The sequence below is a fragment of the Acinonyx jubatus genome, chromosome C1 (assembly GCF_027475565.1).
Source record: "Acinonyx jubatus isolate Ajub_Pintada_27869175 chromosome C1, VMU_Ajub_asm_v1.0, whole genome shotgun sequence".
NCBI lineage: Eukaryota > Metazoa > Chordata > Mammalia > Carnivora > Felidae > Acinonyx > Acinonyx jubatus.
Window position 1 is genome coordinate 83,421,149 of NC_069381.1, and position 25,903 is coordinate 83,447,051.

The window sequence follows — 25,903 nt, forward strand, 5'->3', positions numbered from 1 at the left end:
ATCTGCACACTTAAATCCCTTGAAGAAAATTTAAGTTTGACTTTTATCTCCATAAGCAGAATAAGTGTCTTTACCCAAGGATGTGTCTGAGAAATCCAATATTTGGAGTTTTTTGGGGTCTATCTATTGCTTCTGCTGATTCTGGCTCATGCAAACTTATTATATGTATTGACATTTCAAATTATTTGATGGTCAATTTTATTGGAAAAAAACATCTTTTAGACAAAGTTTGCCACTTTGTGTGATATCATCTTCTTCAGAAAGGATTTTATCTCCTTCTTCAATTACCTATGGACACTTGAAATACAGGATCAATGTTTGAGGAATCTCTATGCTGTCTCTGGGGTCCCTAGAGCAATCTTTACATCCTGCTTCCAGAATTCAGCTCTCTGAGGTGTTTGCTCATAACAGGGATAGGTTATTGCCAACTTTGGCAGTTGCTGAGCTCAGGCTCAATTTCCCATCTTTGAAAATCTGCCCCAAATCACAGCTTGCCTCCCAGATGTGTTATTGGGTGTTCCCACCCAGTCACCTTAGTCCTCTTCACTGAAGGCTGAGTTGCCTCCTCTCCGTGAGCAAATGCCCCCAGTGTCAACAACTCTAGTTCACCTTTCTGTGGCGTTCACCCTCACTAGTCCAAGATTGGTCATTTTTCACTAACTTCTTGCATGTTCAATGCTATTAGGAGGATATTTTCTGTATTTTGTATAGCTCTTTTGCTTATTCTCAGCAAGTGTTGGTCAAGTCACCTAAGTAACCATTACCAAAACCATCTTTTTTCACTTATATTATAAATGAATGATGGTAGATATCAAATCACAATGGCATTTAGATTCCACTGGACACATGTTCTAACAGATTTATCTAATACTATCAATATTTACAATATGCCAAAGTTTTATCATTTGTACTAATTTAAACATACCTTAAATTTTAAGATACTAATATAAAATGGACAACGAAAAGCTTTTTTTCATATTATTTTAAGAAGCATGTGAGAAAAAATCGTGTAGACTAGTGTCTGTTTTCTAAGTATTTGATTTCACATAGCTTCCCTTAGTATAGTGTAAACTTGTTTAGGACAAAACTGTGCTCATTTATCTCTATGCCTTCAGTACCTGGTACAGTACCATATATAGAATAGCCCTTCAATAAGTATTTCTTGAATTGTTACATTTAAATTTTTTCCCAAATTTTAAAATTGAGTTGTGTATGATGTCAATGAGCAGCTGATCAGCAATAGAAAACAACATTATTTTCATTAAATCTAGTACGTTTCCTTTCTAATCAATACAACAGTTGGTTTCAGTATTCAAATGGCATTAAGACCAAGGTTCCATCTGCTTTTTCTGAAATATTGGTTAATTTACTCTAATTTGCATGCCATTTTAAATAACCTTGAAAGAACTCAGCACAGATTGAACAAATTAAAGATATTTGTATAATGTGGCTTTTGCCATTTTATGACATTTGAAGGTTTAAAATTTCCTCTGAATAGTATTTACAAAGGCAAATGGATGTCTAAAATTTAAATATTACATTAAAATTCTCTCTACTGTATTTTATGGCATATTAAGGAATATTTTTAATTTCTGTCAAATCTTCTGTGAAAAATAAACTATACATCGTTCTGTCTGCATTATTCCTGTGTATATGAAGTCATGTCACAAATTCACTGTGCTCTGTGAATTCACATCCACAGATATGACATTAAAGAGTCAAGACTAGATATTTCAGTGGGATAGAGGGTTGTTTAAGAACTCTGCCATGAGAGCAATTGGTGAGAAATGGTATATGCCGGAAAATGTCACTGTTTATTCTGGAGACAGTAAGATCAACCACGTGGGTTCAGAGTAAATTCAAACTAAAATTTAGAATTAGTGAGAATTAGGATAGATGGGGTGAAGGGAAATTCTGAAAGCTGTTGAATATCAGGGGTCAGCACTGCATTCCATTAAGAACCCAAGAGAATATTTTACATTTTGTGAGCTACATAATCTTGTGTCACAGCTGTTCGACTCTGCCACTGCAATATCAAAACAGGCATAGACAACACAGAAAGGCTGTGTGTGGTTGTGTTTCAGTAACACTATTTATATTATTTTTTTAGGTTTATTTATTTATTTATTTATTTATTTATTTGGAGACAGCATGAGTTGGGGAGGGGCAGAGAGACAAGGAGAGAGAATCCCAAGCAGGCTCCACACTGTCAGCACAGAGCCTGATACGGACCTCCAACCCACGAATCAAGTAACACTATTTACAAAACCAGGCTGGATTTGGCCTGTGAGATGGTGGCTCACCAACTCCTGCTGAAGAGGGTTCCAGGACCCCAGGAGCTAACTTGTTGTTTGAAGGAACAATGCTGGAAGACAGAGAACCAAAAGCCTTACCTTTCTCTGTGGCATCCTGGCTCCGTTTGCTGCCAGATCTTGGTTCTCCACAATCCCATGCAAGTTAGCCCCAGGCCTATGAGATTCTCATGGTGACTTGGAATCCTGCACAGTCTGCAGCATTGCCCACTTGGAGACTAAGCAAGAGTTTTCTCATTTCACAATCCTACACACATCCACTGTTCTCAAAGCACAGCACCATGCCAGGGCCAAGTCCAGAGGGACTTCCAAACTTAGTTACATATCCCTCCAGAACTAGCTCTTCCTTAACAATTCTTGGGTCCTATCATTCTAGATTCGGGTCATGAAACCAGAAATACTTTTCCTTCTGGCGAGTTCCTCTTGAGAGTCTTTATGTCTCCTCCTGCCAGAAGATCTCTTGTTTAGGGACACCATAGGTCACCTTTAGAGTTGCCCTTAATTTTGATTTTTTTTCACCCTTAATTGTTAAATTGGGGTCAGAGTCTGGGTCTTTTCTTCCACAAAGACCCTAGCTTTTTATAAAACTGATTCATCTGTCAACATATCAAAGAAAACAGAAAAGTAGTCCCCTGGCAACAAAAGTATGATACCCTTCTCTAAGGATAGTGAGTCCTATTCAATTTACATTTCCCTATGCCAACCCTTTTCAAAGCAGAGATCTGCTCCAAGGTGACTTCTTTCTTCTCCTATAGAATAAATATGCAGTTTCGCTTTACAAAAGGAAAATTTAGCCCTGTCTAAAAGAAGCTCTTATTCAGGTGTGAGATCATTTTCTTGGGATGCAAGAAGCTTTTCCTGGAAGAGCTAGACTTTCTAAATTGAATGGAAGCTAAGTTATCTAAAATGCAAATTAGACCAATACTGCATATCTCGATTCTTGTAAATTGTCAGTACCCCATACTTTATTCTATCATCATCTCACATGTGCTGGTCCATCACATGATCTGAAGTTCACGAATCAATATTTGTCAATCCCAGTTAACCCCAGTGAGTCGTGTACATAGACAAGATGTGCATAGTTGCAAGTAGTGAAGCTCCACAATCACTGTATATGAGGGGTTCATGGACACCTTTGTCATCACTTCTTCCTGAAAATTGTGGGTGGCAGCAAATTATGCAGTGGTAAACAACTTGTGTTGAGGTTTAATTTGTAGTATATTAGGATACATTTCAGGATGATGGCATGGTAGGATTATGGCTGGAAATCAGTTAGACACTGACTAGTAACACCTCATACTTTATTCCCAGAGAAATGCTCTTACAATATCATTAGTATCAATCTTACAGAATGTGTATCACACAGAAACTTTGGGTTATAAGTGACAGGAACTCAAAGAAAAGCAACAGGCACAAGTGGCTTGGAAAGGAGGTGATTATCAACTCACATAGCTGAATCTCAGAGAAGCTTGTGTTGCAGCTGTCTTTGTGGCCATTGAATTCAAGAACTCAAAACTCTCAGGAATCTGTATCCTTTGTATCTTGTTCTCCCTTCATGTCAACTTTATTCTCTTCTACTACTAGGAGACTTTCTTCATTTGGCAGAAGGAACAGGACCATGGGCAGCTTGGGACTTACACTGTCACAGCCTTGCTACCAAAAAGGGGTGAAAGGGAACATTTCCCTCTGACTCTAGTTAGAAAGCCCCTGGGAGGGTACTCTGATAGGCTCCTGTTGGTTTTATGATCATCTCTGGGCAAATATCCACTGGCAGACCATAGGGTATCATACATGATAGGACTCACTTCAGTCATGTGCTTACTCCATAACCAATATGTGGTGAATTCTGTGACAGTAAATGCCTCCATGCCTCAGGACAACATATTGGCTTGTATTTGGAGAAGAGGTCCTACCTCAGAGGAAGGGATGGATGTAAACCAAAGAACCAGATGTTTCCAATGCCTGAGATCTACAAAAGACAAACAATTGATGAAATAATAGTTTACTCAATTACAAATCAATAACTTATATAATTCAATCTAAAGGGTGAACCGGGGGCGCCTGGGTGGCGCAGTCGGTTAAGCGTCCAGTCAGGTCACGATCTCGCGGTCCGGGAGTTCCAGCCCCGCGTCAGGCTCTGGGCTGACGGCTCAGAGCCTGGAGCCTGTTTCCAATTCTGTGTCTCCCTCTCTCTCTGCCCCTCGCCCGTTCATGCTCTGTCTCTCTCTGTCCCAAAAATAAATAAACGTTGAGAAAAAAAAAATATTTAAAAATAAATAAATAAATAAATAAATAAATAAATAAATAAAGTTATGCAACATCTTAATTTTAAGAACTCTATTGCTTTAGCTCTTTTCATAAGTGTTCGAGAGCACACTGTAAGGATAAAAGGGGTGTGAGTGGCAGCAAAAGTTAAGAACCACTGCTTTACGTCATCTTACATTGGTTCCCATGTCTTTTAATAATTTTTTCTAAAATCTTTTGAACTCCTATCCTAATTTTTCTTATAATTGTTTATAAAACATAAGTGTGGTGACTGTAGTTAATAATACTGGATGGAATATTTGAAATATTGCGTATTTGAAAGTTGCTAAGGAGTAGATTTTAAGATTCTTCATCAAGAAAAAAATTAATTATGTATAGGGATGGATGTTAATTAGAATTATTGCAGTGATTGCTTTGGAACGCATATGAATATCGAATCATTACATTGTATACCTGAAACTAATCTAATGTTATATGTCAATTACACCTCAATAAAAAAAACCATAATGATTATATCATGACTTCAAATTAAGAGGGAACAGAGAAAACTTTTAGTTTCTTATGACAAATAAAATGAAATTCCCAGTCCACAGAGGAGTTGAATAGCCAAGGAAACCAAGATAGATGGAAAGATACATTCAAGAGGCACTTAACTGCACAGGTGCTCAGAGAAAAAAAAAGACCACTAACATTTGGATTCTAGAAAATTTTTGGAGCTGCTAAAGCCTAGAGACAAGGCTAGAAAACTTCACAGGGAAAGTGAGTCTTCAGTAGAATTTAGGAGAATTTCAGATGCAGTATTTACAAGAGCGCATGGTTGGCTACACACTGGGAAGAAATCAGAGGATGCAGATCTGCTTGATTGGAGCACATTTCTCCATAGCTCCAGAGGGAGGCTCAAAATTTTGATGTTGGACTAATTATTATAAAAAATGTATGCAATCAAAGGGTAATTACAGAAGGATTGAGAAAACAGGAGTCATTCTGGACTAATTAAAATAGATTCTTATTTGCGTGTCAGACACTTTTCACACTTCTTGTGAAAATTGCCAATGTGCTGAAAGTGTTGAGAGAGGAGAGAAAGGAGAGAGAGTGTGTGCTTATCCCAGCAGGATCATAAATCATAAAAGCCTAAATTAATGAAAGCACTTACTCAGAATCTTTATTGTTCCAGGGTTATACCAATCACTGTAGGGGAGAATAAAAATTATGGAATTCACTTATTCAAAAAGTATTCACTAAAGTCTTGAAATGTACAAAACACTATACCAAGGATTGTATGTTGGGTCTACCCAGGGGACAGTGGAGGCTTAGACAGAAAGATTGGTGGAGGCCAGACCAAAGAAGCCCTTAAATGCCAGCCAAGAGACTGGAGAACATTGGAGCGTTTTTAAGCAAATAAGTGACGTGATCAAAATTGTACTTTGGGAGAAATAAAATTAAAATCAAAATTAAAGAGTTGATCATAGGGGCTCCTGGGTGGCTTAGCCAGTTAAGCATCCAACTCTTGGTTTCGGTTCAGATCATGATCTCATGGATCGTGGGTTCAAGTCTGGTATTGGGCTCAATGCTGACAGTGCAAAGCCTGCTTGGGATTCACCCTCTCCCTCTCCCTCAGCACCCTCCCTGTTTGCTCTCTATCTCTATCTCTATCTCTCTCTAAAAATAAATAAATAAACATTTTATTAATTTAAAAAAATGAATAGTTGATTATAAAATGAAGATACAAAGCCAGGGAAATTGACCCAGAAGCTATTATAACATCATAGAAATAATTCTTCATTAAGAATTGAACAAAATAGTGAGAGCAGAAATGTAAAGGAGAGGATGGATAGAAGAAATATGACATATGTCATTCCCCCAATTCACTCCTACAGGTGGGAATACAATATTAGATTAAAATATATCAAATAAAATAATCATGGTCATAATCAAGTGCTACATTGTGCAGTACAAAATAAGGTCCACTGTTGTTCAGACAGAGGTCTAGAAGAGCATGTGAGATGTATGTGTATTCCAGGAGATGGGAACAGCATGTGAGAGGGTTCAGAGGCAGAGTGAACATGGTCCAAGTATGGCTCAAACAAGTTCATCAGAAGAGAGGACACAGTCTGCAGAGGGGGAAATGAGGCTGTTCAACAAAGATAAAGAGTGTCTGGTAGATCATTTATTTAGAGGGGTGTTGTGTGGCAAAAAGAGCTTGGGGGACACAGCAAACTTTTGCAGGAAACCAGGCATTAATTGATGCCAATGGAAATAGGGAAGACACAAATATGAAAGAACAAATTTTCACTGGAAATTCAAAAGGATTTGGAGACTAAATGTAAGGGATGAAAGGCATGAATAAATCCAAGATGATGGCAAGATTTTTATATTGAGTTTTTGGCTCTATCTTATACTTTAATTAGTTGTTGCTTGTTACTTACCAGTAAGATAGTAGAAAACCTTTTACCCAGTGTGGCACTGAAAGAAAAGGAATAGTCAATTTATGTTCATGTATTTCTCAACCTTTTCATACATAAAATAATGTATTAATACAGCACAGTATGGTAAAGTAAAAGAAAATTAAGGGCAGCTATAGAAAACTTAGTGGGAAAAATTAATTATATTTTTACAGTGTGTAACCATGAAGACAAATCAAATTTTAGGGGAATACATTAAATATAAAACTTCCAAATAAAATCTATTCAATTTTTTTAATGAGAAACTTGAGCTTACTTCCAAAAATATGATTTTTGTAACAGGGAATGGATACATACATTTTCTGATCAAAATTTTTAATTTTGATCTCTCTAACTTTGTGATAGTTACCACTGAAGAAAATCTTTGCACAAGTAGCTGTTACAAATCTAAAATCATTGCTTTACAAGCATTGAAAATATAACAACCTTTGAAATTAGATTGGACAAATCCAACAACTCTGCTTTCATTGACCAAAGTAATGTCTAAACTATTTGTGGTCACTTTTTTAAAGCTTATTTATTTATTTTTGAGAGAGAGCGTGAACACAAGTGGGGAAGGGGCAGAGAAAGGGGGAGAGATAGAATCCTAAGCAGGCTCTGTGCTGTCAGCACTGACTCTGAAGAGGGGCTTGATCTCACGAACCATGAGATCACAACCTGAGCTGAAATCAAGGGTAGGATGCTTAACTAACTGAGCCACCCAGGCACCTTTCTTGTGATCACTTGGATATTTTAAATCCAATTAAAATGTTTATATCAAATATGTCAAAACAAAAATGGTGCTCTTATTTCCAAAATGTGTATGTGTGTGTTTAGGGCATTTTCACCCCATGAAAGTTATGTTGGGGTGAGAAAGTCTGTGGCTCACATGCTCTGCCACTGACTGTCTGGATGGCATGTCCAGTTGGTTTCCAGTTCTTGGCCATGTTCAGTGCATTGGGGTGGAACATCGATTTCTGATGGCTTGCAGCTCTCTGGGCATGCTGTTATATGATGCTCCACCCTAACCGGAATGCTTACAAACAGAAGCAACGTGCACTGAAGGACTTGCACAGACCCTGCCATACCCCTAAAATATAAGTATTTTGGGGGGTAGTTGTAACCCATTCTCAACACATCAGTATGTCAATGCACACCCATAGCAAAGCTCCACAATGCAACTTTTTGTTTGGTTCCTGCTGTCACTACTATGGGATATCTTGGGATTACCACTACTCTCAGAGCAAATGTATATTCCTGTGGAATGGGACTCACTACAACTGGGTAAGTCACCTTTTATCATGCCCTCGTAGGGAACCACGAGGGACCATGGTGGGCAAAAGTCATTGATAGTAGAAAATGTAAAACCCAATTACAAATTATCTCCTGCCAGAGAATACTGTTAGGTGTTATTTTTTAAGTTCTTAAGTTAATCCTTAAGTTAATAAGTGTCTTGTGATCCCTTTGTCTTATTTAGGGGTTTTTCGTTGCAGCCACAGACGTGGACTCTGGCTAAATTTATGAAAGAAAGAGAGAGGGGATGAGGGAGAAAGACAGAGGCAAGAATTTATTTTAAAGGATATGGGAAATTTTCAAAGAAACAGAAGAAAGAAGAAAGTCATACTTCTCAAAGGAAAAGAACATGTCACTTCTGAGAATTGAAAGACCAAAAGAAATTGCTGTTCTCTCTGCAGCTGCCATGAATCAACATCAAGAGTTTTCCATCTTGCAATCACTCCCTTCAAAATTCCAATTATTGGGGAATTTATTCCATTTGTTTTCACTTGGCGCCCCATCCCCACTCCCCTAGTTGACCTGGAGAGGACTGAACACCTAAATTACAGCTTTGACTGCAGGAGTGGACAGTTCTTCATGAAAATTCAAGATACTATCACAAGAAGGAACAATGGGTCTTGGACAAATAAGATGTTTGTTAGATGTTCATTTTACCATTCTGACTCTCTCTTTAGGTGAGGAAACCAAGTCCCTGAGGTAAGATGTTCTCTTCAATCAATGATGAGGCCAGAATTAGAACATCACTTTCCCATCTGTCAGAACTTTCCTCATTTTGCTTCTTTTTCTCCTTCATACATTCAGTTCTTTTAACCTTCTCTCTTTTAGAAAAATGAAATAATATCTTACATTGTCTCCTGAAAATGCTATGAAGTGGGCTGGTGTCTGAGAAATACATTACTAAATAAAATATACTTTTTTTCAACCTTAAAGATAAATGTCAGACAAATATCCCAAGGATGAATACTTGCCAAAGAGCTGAAAAGGAGTTTCTATTTGGCTGTGAGCACCCAAAACCAACACATAGGAAAACTACTTCTTTCTTATCTCAGGAGTCTGACAGTTTTAATAATCATGTCAAATGCATTTTCAGGCATATTTTTTTCCAGGTTATTTGTGCCGTGAAGTACTCTGTCTTGTGAAATGTCAGAGCTCTGCATGTTCAATGGGTGCCGTTTTTCATCTGAATGCACTGAAATAGGATTTCCAATGAAAAATATTCAAGTTCTGTGAGGCATGTTAAATTGTTTTTAATGCCGCCATTATCATGAAGACTTGCGACTAGCAACATTCAACACACAAGTTCTGCACTTGGCCCAAATATGGACGTACATGGTGAATGTGGAATAGAGCATTCTTTAGTTCAGGATTGTCCTCTAGTAGCTGGAGGTCCGACCACCTCTAGTAGCCTCAATACTGGAAGTGGCTCCAAGGTCCACTCTTCCCAAAGCGTTCCTTGGCCACCACACTTAAGAAGTTTCTCCATAGTAATTACAACCGCACCCTAATTGTTTCTTCAGTAGTGTACATCACAAGAGGTAATTATATGCTTGTTACCAGAGGCAGAGTGTGTGGCCCTTAAGATCACAGAGCTTGGGGCAATCTACTGGGTTCAAAAACTCAGCTAATTTCAGTCATTGCTCTTAAATATAATAGCTAACCTCTCTGAGTCTCAGGTCTTATAACCGAAAAATATGACACAATGGTATCCAGTTCTTAAAGATGTTGTAAGCTTTAAATGAGGTAAAAGGTGCAAAGCATTTTTAACAGTGACTTGTCTGTAGTGAGCATCATGTAAGTGCTTTCTATTGTTTTGGCGAATTTATTATCCGGTGTCTTCTCCCTTTTCACGTGCATTAGACTCTGGTTTCTGTGAGGGCAGGAACCGTATTCTATTATTTTATCCAGTGGGTATCCAGGAAGAAAAGTGCCTCTTGCATAGTGGTGGGGAGGGGTCAATCAATATTTGTAGGTTGAATGAATGGACAGATGAATGGATGGACCAGTTTGATAACATCCCAAGTGCTCTCACATATATTGTCACATTTGAGCTCCCAAGTGCTGCTGTCAGGTGGCACCAACACATCTCTCATTTTATGTATTAGGAAACTGAAACTTGGAGTGACTTGCTTGAGAGCAGACTTCAACTATAAATACTGGACTTGAGCTCAGGTCTCTGACTCCAAATCTCATTTTCTTCTGGTTCGACCTTTTACTACTTAATGTTTTCCATCTCTGAATCCTCTCTACAAGATTATTCTATAAAAGAATTTGCCTTGTTCATTGCATTGTTTTCAACATCAAAAGTTAAAGTACGTAAAAGACATTTAAAAAAATACATCACACTCTTACTTCAATGTAAAATTATTATTGTGTTTAGTATTTGAGGGATTGTATGAGGTAGCTGGATTGTTTTGTGAAATGATTTTAGAGGGGAAAGAAAATATTTTAAAAGAAGTGGGATAGAAGAAAAGAGCATCTGGTCAAGGGAGGGATAAAGGATTTACAATAGGAATTGGCTTTGAATTCTGAAGCATTTCCTGATCCTGTACCATGTGGTCAGATCAAGCTGGTCCGACCACCTAGAGGAGAAGGAAAGTGCCTTCCTAATGTTTCAATAATTTATTGAATTATTGAGGTGTGGTCAGCATGCATCTCTGATATTTTCTCACACGCTTTCAGTTCTTGGCTAATAAAAATAGGGGGCTATCGTTTTAGCCTTCTGTTTTACCTCCTCTTTATATAGAAGAGCTGAGTTTCCAGGATGATAGATTAAAAAATCTTCCAACTTATTTTTTACCGCCACCACAAATTGCAAATTCTGTTGAGGTACTAAGAAAGTTGAAAACAGAAAACACACGCAGGAGAATTTTGGTAGTAATGAGAAGTATAGTCACTGATTAATAGCAAGATGACTGGTAAACAGGATCAACTAACAATTATTGAACATTTAGTATGTGGATGAAACCATGTTAGATGGTTTTATATGCATTGTTTATTTCTTTTCACCATACCCCCACTCACCTCCATCATTTAATTTAATTGGTTCATGCATTCTTTCAACAAATATTTACTGAACAGTTATTTGCCAGGCACAATTCCAGTTACCAGACAGGACATATTAATCTTTTAGAGCTTACACTCTAGTGGGAGATAAAGTCAATAAAAATTGATGAATAAATACTTGCTAAACTATCAGATAGTGGTAAGTCCTATGAAGAAAAACAACATAATGAGTAAGGATAAAGAGTAATGGAGGCCTGAGGTGATTAGTGCTCTATAGGTGGAGTGAGTAGTCCTAAGGAGTTTAAATTTGGGCAAAGGTATGAATTAAGTAAGAGGTTAAACCACACAGTGTTGACAGAAGAGCATTCCTGGATGAAGAAACAGGAAGTGCAAAGTCCCTGAGGGAGTACAAAGCTAGACTGGGACTGTCAGACCATTAAGGCATAAAGCAACATCAGTAAGGTCCATGAATCAGGCAGGGCCCCTGGATAGGGCTTTAAGAAAAATGTGAGGAATTTAGATTTTTCTCCTGGGTGTGATGGAGAGTTCTTAGAGGGTTTGGGTGAAGAATGACACAATTGGATTTACTTTTCAAAAGATCATTCCAGCTCCTGTAAAGGAAATGATTTGTAGGACATAGGGCTAGCAAGAGTAGAAGCTGGTAGAACAGTTAAGAGGCTGTTGTGCCAGTCCAGGAAAAAGATGGTTGTAGTTGTGGAGGGTGAAGGATGGGGAAATTTATCAGCTTTGGAAGATAACACAGCTCTCTTCTGATTACTTCTGCTTTCTGAGTGAAATGAGTTAAGTCGTGAGCTGAGAATGACAAGATTTGAATAAAGAGGAGAAGGTGTGAGTTGTTCCTTGGAGAGTAGAAAGTGAACAGACTGGAAAAATACTAGGATTGTGGGATATTAGGGCCTGTTTGAAGTTTGTGGTCATCAGTCTAATGCGAGACAAGACCACATGGCTGTGTGTTCTTCCCTACCCACCTTCAGTTGTTCCGGTGAGGGCAGGTAATTGGGTTTAGTTTGGGCTGGGATTCTGCGAGTGAAGTGTGGTGCATAGGGAGGTGGAAATGGAGTTTTGTACAGTGGGGCTCTGGAACCCAAGCCCGACAGAAGAAAATGAAAAAAAGAAAAAGAAAATCAGACTGTCTCCACACTGTCAAAGATCTACTGGAGTGTGCTATAGACTGAATATCTGTGTCCCCTCGAAATTCCTATGCTGAAACCCTACCCCCCCCCAATGTGATGGTATTTGGAGGGGACATTTGAAAGTAACTGTTCAGATGAGGTCATGAGAGAATAGGAATTGGACTGAGAATGTTGGCATTGGTGGTCAGATGCTTCAAATAGAGACTTATAAGATACTGGAAATGACCAGAGGCACATCATCATGGAAGTGAGCTGTCTTTCTTATTACATAATACAGTGTTTTTTATTTGCTGTGTGTTTCCCCCTCTGTATTACTTGACCCTTCTAAGTTGTCAGAATCATCACAAAATTGAGACCAGCCAGGCACACTGCCAACAAGGTGAAGGACTTATTTTAGATTGTTGATGTCTGAAGAGGTGCCTCTGTGATGCTGGCTTTGTTGGGGAGGTGTGATGCTGAGGTCAGAACATGTCCTGGCCTCTGGGCTCAATGGGTATGCCCACACATCTGCCCCATCGTTGCAGGGAACCCTCACCATCTCCAGACAGGTGATGGTGTTCATCAGCAGGAAGAGTCGCTATTGCAGGGAGCCAGGGAATCTCCTAAGCAGAGAATCTTCAAAAGGGGTCGTGCCGTCCTTCCTTGATAGCAGCCAGCCTTCAATAAGTTTCCACCACGGCCTACTTTTCAGTATGGGATCCAAGTTTTAATTTCACGCAGGTAGAGGTCTGTGTTGATGCCGTGGGCCAGTGCGCAAGAGCTGGGCTTCTGCTCTCCAGCAATCCTTAAGTAAGCGTTCCTCGAGTGGCCCAGGGGGCTTTCCAGGCGGGTGTGGGTGTCTGAGCTCCTCAGCCTCTCTGCTGCAATATCCAGGGGTGCGTCCCCCCTTTTCCGATTCTTGACGTCAAGCTCTGACAGCGCGAAGCCTCGCAAGGGCGGTGGAGAGCAGAGGGAGGGTGGCAGGGAGGGGAAGCCATTGCAGCAACAGCTTGTGGGAGGGAGCTGGACGTCTCTAGGTGGAGAAAAACCGGGAGCGAGGGCCAGAGTAGGGGAGGAAGGAGACCTGCCGGTTTAGGGAGCCTCTTGCTGCAAAGAGGGGCGGGGAGAGGCGGGGGCGCTGCATGCAACGCGCTGGCTCCAGCGGTGCCCGCGGGGAATGTGACATCAGCGGCGCCGGGCGCTTGCGGCTGGAGAAGGCAGCTCGCCTCGGCTGCGCGGTGCACACCTCGCCTGGGGGAGGACGCGGACTCCGGCAGGCGGCCGGGATGTCGGCGAAGGAGAGGCCAAAGGGCAAAGTGATCAAGGACAGCGTGACCCTCTTGCCCTGCTTCTATTTCGTGGAGGTGAGTTGGTGCAGCGCCTTGGCGTAATGCAGATCTCGCTGGCAGCTCCGGAGCGAATTCGGGTCCTGGACGGTGCTGGAGGCGTGGACACTGTGCCGGGGTGCGCGCCGCTGCCCTAAAATGCCCGACCCTCCCCCTTCCCCCAGGTTTCTCCGGAGCTCCCCCGAGTGTCCCTGTGAGTGTCTGCCAGCCAGGGGTGATTATCACTAGCGGTGTCGCTGCTAGGTGGCCTGCAGGGAAGAGATACCTGTGTGAGTGAATGTGGGGCTAGTTCCCTGGCCCTCCTGTAGCGCCTGTGTGCATAGCGTCCGCGGCCCACAGGGGCCATGATGCCGATATTTTGGGATGTGTGTTTTGCGTCTGCAAGTACGTATCTAGAACTCTGTGAGCTTTTGCTAAGAATGCAAATGCACACAGCCATGCTCAGAATGTATGAGGTCTGGGAATGTTTATAGAGCATTAGAATCACTGATTGCTTTATTAAAAAACAAACAAACGTTCCCCTGTTATGATTTCTATGGTGCTCACATCTGCTTCTAAAATTGGGTCTGCATCCCTAGGCATCAACCTATCGGCCCTTTTCCATGGTTAACAAAAATTACACATATACGTGTATATATGTATTATGTATATACATATGTGTGTATATATATCTGTAGTATTTTTAAAATCATCATCTGATTTTGCATGATTTGTACATGTGCACTTTTTCTGTGCTGAGCAGTATTACAAATAAGCGATTGACATGGAGCTGTAGTGATAATGAACCTCTAACTTACCCAAATGCAGTATTTAAGAAAGGAACAATTTATGGGAGGGTTATAAAGATTGACAGGTACAGTGATTCCATGCACGATGGTCCATTGCATTAGGAAGACATTTTTTAAACAAGAGGTTTATTAAGTCATAGGTAAAAAAAGAGATGCATTGGGTAGGTTTAGGGAAATTAGATGGTTTTAGACAAATGTATGTTCTGTAATTGAAGCCTGATTGCATAGAGAATTATAAGACTGTTGCTGAATTAAAAAAAATCCTTCATTGGCTGTCTTTTCAGCCAAATATGGAGGTTTAGCACTTCCAAGTACAGACAGTAGACTCTGTATTTGGTGATTGTGAGGCTTATCTATATTGAGGGACAGCCACAGCCTTGAAACTTGGGGGAAGGGACACTGTCAGATTGTTTCTTGTACAGAACAGTATATTTGCAAATTTGTCTTGGGTGTCCTAAATTTTAAAAACGGTTTCAGTTATCAGAAAGATGTATGTGACTTGCATAAGTCTCAGAAAAATGATGGGTGACTCCTTCATGATCCATAGGGGGAAAAAAAAGATATCTTGTTTATTTAAAGTAATTAGTTGAGTCATTTATTTTTGGCCTTTCTCTTTCACAAGGGATTTTGAGGCCATGGTGTAGACAATTTTGTTGAAATATAACAGAGAGTTTTCTCAAGAAAAATGTGGGCAGCAGAGGATTCCATGATGAAAAGGGAAAATAAATAGAAAATGGGCTAACTGACTTTAAGCTAAATCATGTCAGGCCACTTGTCGCATTGCTAATCCACTGTGGTTTAAAGCACTTTCATTCACGTCTGGACCCCTTATGTGTTCTAGGAGAAATCAGTTCATTTCTGGGTTCTACCTCCAGGATGGAGCACACCTGAGGTCAGCTACAAGCTGACTACATACGGATTGCGGCTGTATGGCTTCAAGGAAAATACTTCTTTGAAAGAGGATGCAAACCAGAGAATTAAGAATATGCCTTTAAAGAGTCTGTGTGTGCACTAATACATTTGAAATGTGTCTATTGGGACAGCTGGCTGGCTCAGTTGGTAGAGATCACTCTTGATCTCAGGGTCCTGAGTTCAGGCCCCACATTAGGTGCGAAGCCTACTAAAAAACAAACAAACAAAAAACCAAAACCTGAAAATGAAGTTTGTCTCTAGGAACAAACATCTCACAATTGTTACTTTTTTTCTATGAATGGAAATAGCTCCCAAATCATTACATTCCCTTTGACCTATTCAGATACCCTCTACAAATTCCTTAGCAAGGCAAGCTATAAAACAATTACTTGAAGACTACGCATGGGGTTGGACTGAGCATTAATGACATTACATCTTGGGGGTAACAGATTTCAAAGGGAGAGCCACAAAATTGGATTGCAAATTATCTCCCTGAAACTTCAATGCATGATGAACCACTAAAGAGCCTCTAGAAAATGGGAGAAGACATTAGTACACCAATTATTTAAGGGGTTGACAGGATGCCCTACCAGGCTTCTTTGGAATGACTCATTTTGAAACCAGTGAGAATGAGCTTTATATCTCCTTTGGAGGATGAATAAATAGCACAAATTAATATGTCAGTAAAATGCTCTAGAATAATGACACTTTGTTTTACAACATAGTTTCCCAGGACCTCAGTAATTAAAATAGAAAAGTGAAACATGAGTGAATCTTCCATCACAGATCAACCCAAAGCACTTATTTCAAGCCTTTCTCTGTTACTTCAGACAAAAATTTAAGCCACCTCTTTGCCAATTTCCAGAGCTGGTTTGGATTCCAGAGCATTCCTGAAATTGACCTGTCTGAATGGAGAGAGTAACTAACTGAGTGCTATTTACAGTTTGTACAAGGATGATGGCAACCATTTACGAAGCACTTAATAGATACTAAGAATAAAGAAAGCTAAATGCTTTACGTGCACCATCTCATTCAATTTTTAAAGGTTCTCATTAAGAAAGATTCCATTATTATGTCTGTTTCAGAGAAGAAGAAACAGAAACTCAGGACATTCAACAACTTGCCAGGGTTTAAAAGCAAGGTCAAAGGTAGAGCTGAGTGTTGATTCAAAACACGTGCTCCTAACCACTGCACCACCTGTCTCTCTCAACATGTTGAAAGAATATTCACATAGGTAAAGTTACGGTCTTTGGTCTCCCACTAGTAAACATCGGAACATGTAGTTTAAAGTAACGGCATGTTGATAAAGATGACAGTTTTCCTGATAACAGACCAGCTTTCCCAGCTCAGGCTGCCTCTAGGTGCAAAGGGTTGATGGACAGTGTATACTCCCCACACTGACTCACTAATTAGTGGCTAGTGTCCCCACAACAGGGGAAAGAGTGGAGACCCTGGCAGACTATGTGCAGAGTGTCAGAGCATGGAAATTATATCCCGTGGGTGCTGGCTTGAGGTGTTCAACCTCTAACATCACCGCTAAACTCAATGTTAAGCAAACGTTAAATTACTGGAGAGCATTAATTTTTTGTACACCTTTGGTTTATACTGCCAATTGTCTGCTGATAAAGGAGTTTATGGTTGACGGTAACTAAATACATGAATATTACATGATGACTTTAAAAACACATGATGATTTCCAGCAGGATACCTCACTTTATGAACAAGTTTGTTTATTCGGTTTGGCATTGTTCAACTTGAAAGGAACTCTCAAACAAGCACATCCAAAGCCTTATCAGGTTCAACAGAAAAGCAGGTTAAAAGAGAATGTTCCACTGAAGAAAAGGTTTCCTTTACCTTTAAAGTTCCAAAGCACTCTCCAACTGGTGGTTGTATCACTTACGATGACAATTGCAGCCACAGCATACCTAGAATTAGTAAAAGGTCTTTCAGGCTTCATCACCCAGTAGTACATGTGATAAAGCTGAGTGTGTGCCTAATGCATTTTCTTTATGCAAGCCATCATAATGGCTGTACCTATGCTCAGACTCACCATTTTGTTCTCATTAGTCATCCTATTTAAAGAAATGGGTTCACATCCATTCAGCATGTAATGGCAACAAATGACAAATACTTCTAAGCCACAAGGTATATTTCTTAATAAGTAAATGGGAAAGAGATCCTTTTCATTTAAATGTTCTGTTTTATGACATACATTTTTATTATTAATCTAATGTTTATTTTATGGAGATAGAAGAGCTATGTTTAACCAACATGCAAAGATATTTTTATAGGGCTACAGATACACATAGTTTCAAATTCTTGTTCTTTGTACACACACACACACACACACACACACACACCTACACACATAGTCATGCACAAACATAGGTGGAGTGAAAATATCATCTCTCTCCATTAAGCATAAAGTAATAGTATCTGAAGCCTTACATATTCAAATATTTTAAACATTGCAAACTTGAAATTGTATGGATAGTTTTCACTAGTTTGAATGTTGTACTTAACAATGGGTATGTTTCAGGATTTTGTTAATGCAGGCTAATTACTATAGGGCTGGTAACCAGAAAATGTGTTCAGGAGTAAAAGCCATTGTTTCTCAGCGGCTGTCCTACCTGGAGAAGTTCCAAAAGCCTTTGTTTGAGCACAGATACCCTGTATCAGTCAGAACACCATGGTCAGTCTGAACACCATGTGCAGATATTCTCGTGCCCTGACAAAACATTAATCTGATTTTTTTTCCTGCCCGCTGGAGAGTGTCCACAGATTCTTAGTTGTAGCAAACCTTAATTCACAAGATTTCTGTTCTAGCTCATGATCTATGTGAAAATTATATAACTCATTTGATCCCCTTGCTGAGAAATATAGCCAGCTTATTTTCTTCTACATAAACTTTGGCATCTGTAAGAAGTACAAAATCACATTTGTGCATTGCACATACCAAAATAGTAGCTGTAGGTTTCTCCCTTTTCTAGATGGCATGGAGAGAGAGTCTGCTCAAAAAAGTACTGCAAACATTGCCAACAGAGATGAGCTGACAAATCGTTCCTCCTCTTTTAGAGTCACAACGTGCAAAGTCTTTTGATGAGAAACAAGAAGGAAATGGAGAACATAATAGATTCCTAAGTTTTAGAGAGATTAAATGAGGACATTCCCACAAATACCAAGTATTTGGAAATAGGCAGAACCTGCTATTAGGAAAATCTGTGCTATTCCTAAGCACCAATGCCATCCTACTGTGTCTCCATGGCCAAGTCACTCATAATGTTCTTTGCCCTACTTTTCTCTAACAAGAAAAAAAATATTTGGCTTCTACAAACCTCAAAGGAGATTGAAAATAATAATAAAACAGAATAATCAACTTCAAACCTCCTTTATGTGACAGACCCTGTCCATATGATACCTTTAATACTGAGAACTACCCTAGGGGTTCCTGGGTGGCTCAGTCGGTTAAGTGTTCGACTTTGGCTCAGGTCATGATCTCATGGTTCCTGGGTTCAGGCCCTGCGTTAGACTGTGTGCTGACAGCTCGGAGCCTAGAGCCTGTTTCTGATTCTGTGTCTCGCTCTCTCTCTGTCCCTCTCCCACTTGTGCTCTCTCTCTCTCTCTCAAAAATAAATAAACATTAAAAAAATACTGAGAAGTACCCTAGAAGGTAGTATTAATATTGTATTAAGGTGGTACCAAGAAAGTATTATTATCCCTATTTTTAATTTTTTTAAAGTTTATTTATTTTTATAGAGAAAGAAAGAGCGAGTTGGGGAGGGGGAGAGAGAGAGAGAGAGAGAGAGAGAGAGAGGAAGAGGAAGAGAGACAATCCCAAAAAGGCTGTGTTGTCAGCATAGAGCACAGCACGGGTTTCGAACTCATGAACAGTGAGATCATGACCTGAGCCAAAATCAAGAGTCAGACACCTAACCGACTGAGCCACCCAGGCACCCCTGTTATCCCTATTTTTCAAATCAGCAAACTATAGCTCAGAGAGCTAAATAATTCTGGAGACACACAGCAGTGAAGTGAAGCAGCCAGGATTTGAGTGCTGGTCCATCTCACTCTCACATTGCCATCACACCGCCCTCTCTCACACCTGCTCTCATGATAAGGCTGAATGTGAAAATGCAATGGGATGGGGATACTGGGCTCTGTGATGCCTGGGCTAGCTTCATGGTGTCTGAAGGCAGGTACTTGGAAGATGTCTGGTTGGGGTTCCCTTTGAGTTGTAGAATAAAGTTGTTCTCTTTATTCATCTGCTACACTTGGCTCCGTTAGTACTATCTCCTTCTCATAGTAAGTTATTTCATCCAGACATGGAGGTGTAGATGACACAGTATCTGTCCACCTATAAAGGCGCTTCCTTTGGGAAGGCACAGAGGACATCCATGAGTCTCCTGTGGAGACCGTACAAGCAGCTGTGGATGGAGTGACAGGGAGGGGTTGGAACTGAAATAAAGCTTAGAAAAGGAGAGTATGCAGTTCTTTGGAAGAAGGGATCCCCAAAAGAGAACAGAAACAGAGAGAGGCCAGGCCAAGGGGAATTAGGAGAAAATATAGACGGTAGGAGTGAAGTGCACGTGAGGGTAATGGAGATCCAATCTGTGAGCAAATCATGGAGACTCCTTTAGGCATTTGGGTTGTCTAAACTGGCTTGTTAATAAAAACCATTTAAGGCACAGTTGTTACTATTTATGTTGCGAATGTATTACAAATATTATGCACAGCACAGGCTTTTTTTTCAGGCAACCTCTCTTTAAAAAACAAAGTTAAAGCAATGTTGTATTACAGAATTAAGTCTAATAATCATGCACTCCAAGAAAATCTGGTTTGATTCCTCTATGACAGAGGAGAAAATTGCGGCTTGAAAAGGTTAACTGAGTTACCTAAAGACACGCTTTGGTTAATGTAAGGTCAGGAATAGAACGTGAGTCTCCTGACTCCTGTTCTAGTGCTCAGTCCTAATTATTACTATTTCTAGAATTCCTCATATTAGAAAATTTCCCCCTGGATTATAACACTTAAAATACAGGTCATTCTAATTCTGCATGTGAGCAAATTGTGCTAGCTGTTTGAAAGTTGTACCTAAATACCTAGGGCACACATTTCATGATACTGCATTGCAATAATCAATATGTTAAAGCCATTATGGATGATGGATCTTCTGCTTTTTCAAATTGTTAGCCTCTTTGAGAAGGACGTTTATAGCTAGAGGCATCTGGGTGGCTCAGTTGGTTAAACATCCAACTCTTGGTTTTAGCTCAGGTGATGATCTCACAGTCCACGGGATCAAGCCCAGAATTGGGTTCAGTGCTGATGGTGTGGAGCCTGCTTGGGAGTCTCTCTCTTCCTCTTTCTCTCTTTCTGCCCCTCCTCCACTAATGCTGTCTGTCTCTCTCAAAACAAATAAAACTTAAAAGAAAAGAATACGGACATTTAAGAAAAATAAAAGCATGGTTACAGCTATAGATCATAAGATTGGAAGTGATATTTTTCCTTCTCATTGCCTAACTCCCCACTAATAATTTCACAATTACTTGCTTTACATGAGGTCTCTGACAGACAGAAAAGGAAAGAGGATACATTGAAGAGTAAGAACATAATCTATATCATCAATAACAAAGTAACTTCGAATTTTCTATTATAGCGTAATGTAATTTTTCACATATATTGTCTCATTTGATCCTTTAAATCCAACTGAGGAGTAGATATTAACTCTGTTCTACAAATTAAGTAACTGAGACTCAAGAAGGTCCAAGAATGTGCCTGAAACCCAAGTAGTCCTATTCTCCTACGCTGGCCACAAGAAAAGAAAAGAAAGTTTGTATTTAAAGTGTGAAATGTCTGGGGTGCCTGGGTGGCTCAGTCGGTTAAGTGTCTGACTTCAGATCAGGTCACAATATCACGGTTCATGAGTTTGAGTCCTGCCTCGGACTGTGTGCTGACAACTCAGAGCCTGGAGCCTGCTTGAGATTCTGTGTCTCCCTCTCTCTGTCCCTTACCTGCTCATGCTGTCTCTCTCTTGCTCTCTCTCTCTCTCTCGCTCTGTCTCTCAAAAATAAACAATAAACATTGGAAAAACATAAAGTGTGAAATGTCTAATTATGAGCATCTTAGCTTTCTATGGTTTCTTCTAGAATTAACTAGCCGAGAAATGTATTTCCAGGTAACTATGCAATGGAATAATCTCCTCATGGTCATGGGTTTTGGAATGTGGAAGCCAAGGATAAAGATGCTAATTTTGACACAGTTAAGGTGGAGGTGTTTTTCCAGATCAGTAATTAGATACCGAATCAATTGCCCTATAGGTCCATTACTCTTTCGTTGTTTTTAAATCACAAAGCATTTATGTTAATTAACATAAAGGGGAATAATTGCTTTCTTATTTGCTGTAACAAGATGGCTTCTGTACATTTTTCTAGAACTGACATTAGACCCCTTAGGTATAGAATAAAGCGAAGAAGAAATCTAGGTAATTAAAATCAGTGTATTTTAAGGAAAAGGTAAATGAGGTATCAGTTCATTTAATAGAGTATTGTTTGGGAGTGGGAATAACAGAACTATGTGTGAATATGTTGTCTATGATATAATGTCCTCACCAAAAGCCTGGGCTGTTCAATTGCCTTAGCAGTAAAACTGCCATTTTATAAAGTCTTAATCATGCTTCAGAAACCAGGTCCACATACACAGAATCCAAAGAGACCGATCTTAGAACAACTACTCTCCAAAGGGGGGAGCTACAATGAAATACCAGGGTGTAATCTGTTTGTGCCTTCATGACATTTATTCATTTAATAAATATTTATTGATTGCTTGTTATGTGCCTTTTAGTTAAATTAGGGGAAATAATATGGAACCATTATTGGCATACTTCCTAGGCCATAGTAGAATTTCAATAAATTTTCACTGAATAGATGGAATAAAACAGCATTAATATGAACATAAATTCATCTTCAACCTTCTCTTTCCTGCTAGGGGAGACATTTTTATTTGTAAGTGCTTTTATTTATAAGTAAGTGCTGATGAATGTCGCATCAAATATGTTGCCCTGTCTCATGGATTATTGAACAGGGAAGGATTAAATCAGTCTCCAAGGTCTATGAGTCCTCATCTCTTAATTATACTCATTTTGTGATCTAAGGCATACCTATGGATTTTTTAAGATTTGAGACTTCAAGGAGAGGTGATATTTAAACAAAGAATTCATTGTTTTAATTTTCAGAGAAGACACTTTTAGTTACATAAGGTACCCATGCTAGCAAAGATTGGGCCAGTAATTCACTTCCTCCAAGCCTCAGTTTCCACCTTTGTAAAATGGTGAAAATACTGTGGACATGTTAGTTTTTGTGACTGTTTGGTTATGTACAAATTATATAATATGGCTAACAATTTCTAATGGAAATGCAATGCTTAGTAAATGAGCTTTCTCTTTCCCATTTGCCAACACCTATCAACTCATCATCTTATCTAAAGTAAACTTTCTATGTAGCTTCAGACATTACTAGATTCCTTGGAAGGAATTTATTTTTCTGATTTTTCACACCACATACTTTGGTATATTTTATAATGTGCATACAGTAATAATTTGTTTCAATGCATAAATACATAAAACATGTGCTTATTGGATTGCACACTCATTTTTATTGATAGAGGCACACACACACACACACGCAACACATACACACACAAAATGGAAAGCATTTGCTTTGATTACCCTTACTTAATCTTGTCAGTGGAAGAAAATTCACATTTACTGAACAACTTCTATATATACTAGTTTAACACTCTATTGCAAGTCCTTTCTCTAAGGATGTTGGTCAGTCCACACTCTCTGAGACCCTGCCATTCTTGACTTTTCGGAATTCTATGGTACCATATATGAACTCAGCAGCAGCAGCTATCAGGTGCAAATTATACATCTTCCCATGTTTCAATTAAGCCATCTATGAAATTTAAAAAAATCATGTCCTACAAGAAAAGATGAATCAAAGGATAATCCAATCTTTGGAAATAAGTGACCTCATTTAGACTATTAGGGTGAAATTCATTGGAATTTTTATTGAGACAGTTGGGTATGCCTTAAAGTATTAATAAGTGTTTTTGCCTCCTGTACAATGATCTAGAGACACTTGCATTGTAGCAACTGAGATTTGCATGCTTCAAATATAAAGAGCTTCCAACTGTAAAGATTTGGGGTTCTCAGGAAAACATAGAAAGATAAGTAGTTACCTATTGGGTAATGTATACTAGAGAGACAAACACTTGAAGCTTTTCCACCTTAGGTTCTCATTAGGTGTCTAGCCTCCAGTTGAAGTTCATACATGTAGGAAAAAAATTTATTCACTGATGCTAGATTCAATGATGTTTAAGTCTCACGGACAATATTGGTTCTAGTGACACTTTAGATAGTTAAACCAGGAGATAATTAAGATAATTTTTTTTCATTTTTTTTTAACTCCACCATCTAGAGCAATAGAAATAGCAAGGAGCAGATAATAGGCTCTTAATAAATTTGTGCTGTATTAATGTTACATTGGTCAAGAAGTCTGTCAACTTAATTAATGGAGATAGAGAAATAGAGACTGTACGGAGCCTCAGCTTTGATCTTAGCCTTGGCCGCAGGCTTCTCTGGCTGATTTGGAAGGCTAATGGTCCTTTAGGTCTAGTTTGAAACAGGGAAGAAATTGCTAAGACTTCATTGCTCAAATATGTGTTCCAACATGTCTAAGAAGGACCCAGGGCAGCACCTCCCAGAAGATGCCCACTCTGTGGGGCTATAAGACTATAGAATGCTCATTCCAAAACCCCCCAGCCCACCTGACTCAACAGGCTGTGTCCCTTCCTCCACCACCACCCTTTCACTTTAAGATTGCAGAGGTCAACACAGCAGAGGAGAGGAAAGATGGGTAATAGGAGATGACCCCAACAAGCACAAATACCTTAGTGAGCTGTGCTGCAGTCACATTCTTTTCTGTGTTGTTTCTTCATTTTCCAGGCCACATGAAAAATCATAGTAAGGACAGCAATTTCTAATCTAAGCAGAGGCTGTTAAGCATAACAGAGGGGCAGAGACTGAGTTTGGGCAGTGAGGCAACAGCATGATTGGGCTGCTTAGCTACACATCCCAGATGGCTGGGTTGCCATAATCAGAGGCTGCTCAAATCTTGGCATATGAGTAGGGTTAAACAAATCTCTAATGGATGGCTACTTCTCAAAATGGGTGGGGAGGTTGTTTAAAAATGTCATTAGCCACAACACTGCTTCAAGATCCCTCCAGCTCAGAGACATTTCCATCCTCCTGGGCCACCTTCAAAAGATCTGTGCATGGTTATCAGGTGAAACTCTATAAGTCTGCAAAAGGGCACACAAACATGTACACACACACACACACAAAAATGATCTCATTTGCTTTTTGACTTTTGGTGCAAACCACTTACCTTCCTAGGTTTTCGTGTTGGTCAAGCAATTCAGCAGTAATTAGATTAATTCATTTCCAAGTTTAGTAATAAAATGTGCCTCTTTGTCAGATGTACTTGTATCCCATGTTACAGTGTATTTGACTTTCGATGCATCTAAAAAGAAGCACATGATACAATTACATTTAATTTAATCACAGCCTTAGAATGTTGGAAGATAAAACTTATCAGTGTTCTGTCTCACATTAACAAAACACGTTCAGTATTTCTTTTATATTCATTGGTGTCTTTCACAGGTACATTAAAGTAAATAAAATCTTTAGCAGCTTTGGAAAATCTTTAATCTTGAAGGTTGACTCATAATGTGCAACTAAGTATGCATCTAAATATGTAAGAGACAAGCTTGAAGGAGAGAGAGTCTCATGAGACATTGTTAAGTTCAAATCTAAAAAAATAGATTGGAAATCCCTTTGCTGGATAATTGATACATCAAATAAAACATATCAAGCACATAGTATACACTCAATAAATGTTTGTTAAATAGATCAAATAATTATTACATAATAGAAAATATAAACTTTTATAGTGCTTAAATAAAATGGTTTAATGATAAATTGATATGTCAATTTAGTAAGCAACTAAAAATTTTCTTTCAAAATACTGATATCTCTAATTCAATAATGTCTATGTATATAACATAAAATTGTATGCCAGTAAAATTATATGTCAATTTAGATCTCCAAATCAGAATTCTGGTTTTATTATTCCATATCTCAAATGTGTCATTTTTAGTTACATTTCATTTCCCTGACATTATTGCATGACAATATTTATATATTTTTCTTTTATCCTGTGTTGTTTCATATAAGGAAGTATTTATTGGACCCTAAATGTACTATGTACTTCCTTTGTAAGACTGTTCAGGTGAAAATAGGTATGCTTTTCTATATGAATAAAATAAGTAATAGTAAAAATGTCATTTAAT

The 25,903-nt window shown here is 39.0% G+C and overlaps 1 protein-coding gene and 1 long non-coding RNA gene across 5 annotated transcripts in view; one reads left to right on the plus strand and one right to left on the minus strand.

Annotated features, from left to right (window-relative positions):
• Window positions 1-1,030: 1,030 nt before the first annotated feature.
• Window positions 1,031-25,903, minus strand: part of LOC128313936 (uncharacterized) — a 133,812-nt gene continuing 108,939 nt past the window's right edge. For 3 of the 4 annotated variants that reach the window (XR_008295078.1, XR_008295079.1, XR_008295077.1), the window contains exons 6-10: window positions 24,940-25,074; window positions 17,351-17,421; window positions 7,004-7,040; window positions 5,731-5,765; window positions 1,032-4,281 (exon numbers count right to left, since the gene is read on the minus strand). This is a non-coding gene — a long non-coding RNA (uncharacterized LOC128313936). Of the gene's footprint in view, window positions 4,282-5,730; window positions 5,766-7,003; window positions 7,041-17,350; window positions 17,422-24,939; window positions 25,075-25,903 lie in introns of all 4 variants that reach the window. The other variant, XR_008295080.1, reaches the window with a different exon arrangement.
• Window positions 13,453-25,903, plus strand: part of PLPPR4 (phospholipid phosphatase related 4) — a 39,891-nt gene continuing 27,440 nt past the window's right edge. Inside the window, exon 1 of the mRNA XM_015073830.3 lies at window positions 13,453-13,814. Within this exon, the coding sequence (XP_014929316.1) occupies window positions 13,593-13,814 (222 nt within the window). The 5' untranslated portion in view covers window positions 13,453-13,592. The remainder of the gene's footprint in view (window positions 13,815-25,903) is intronic.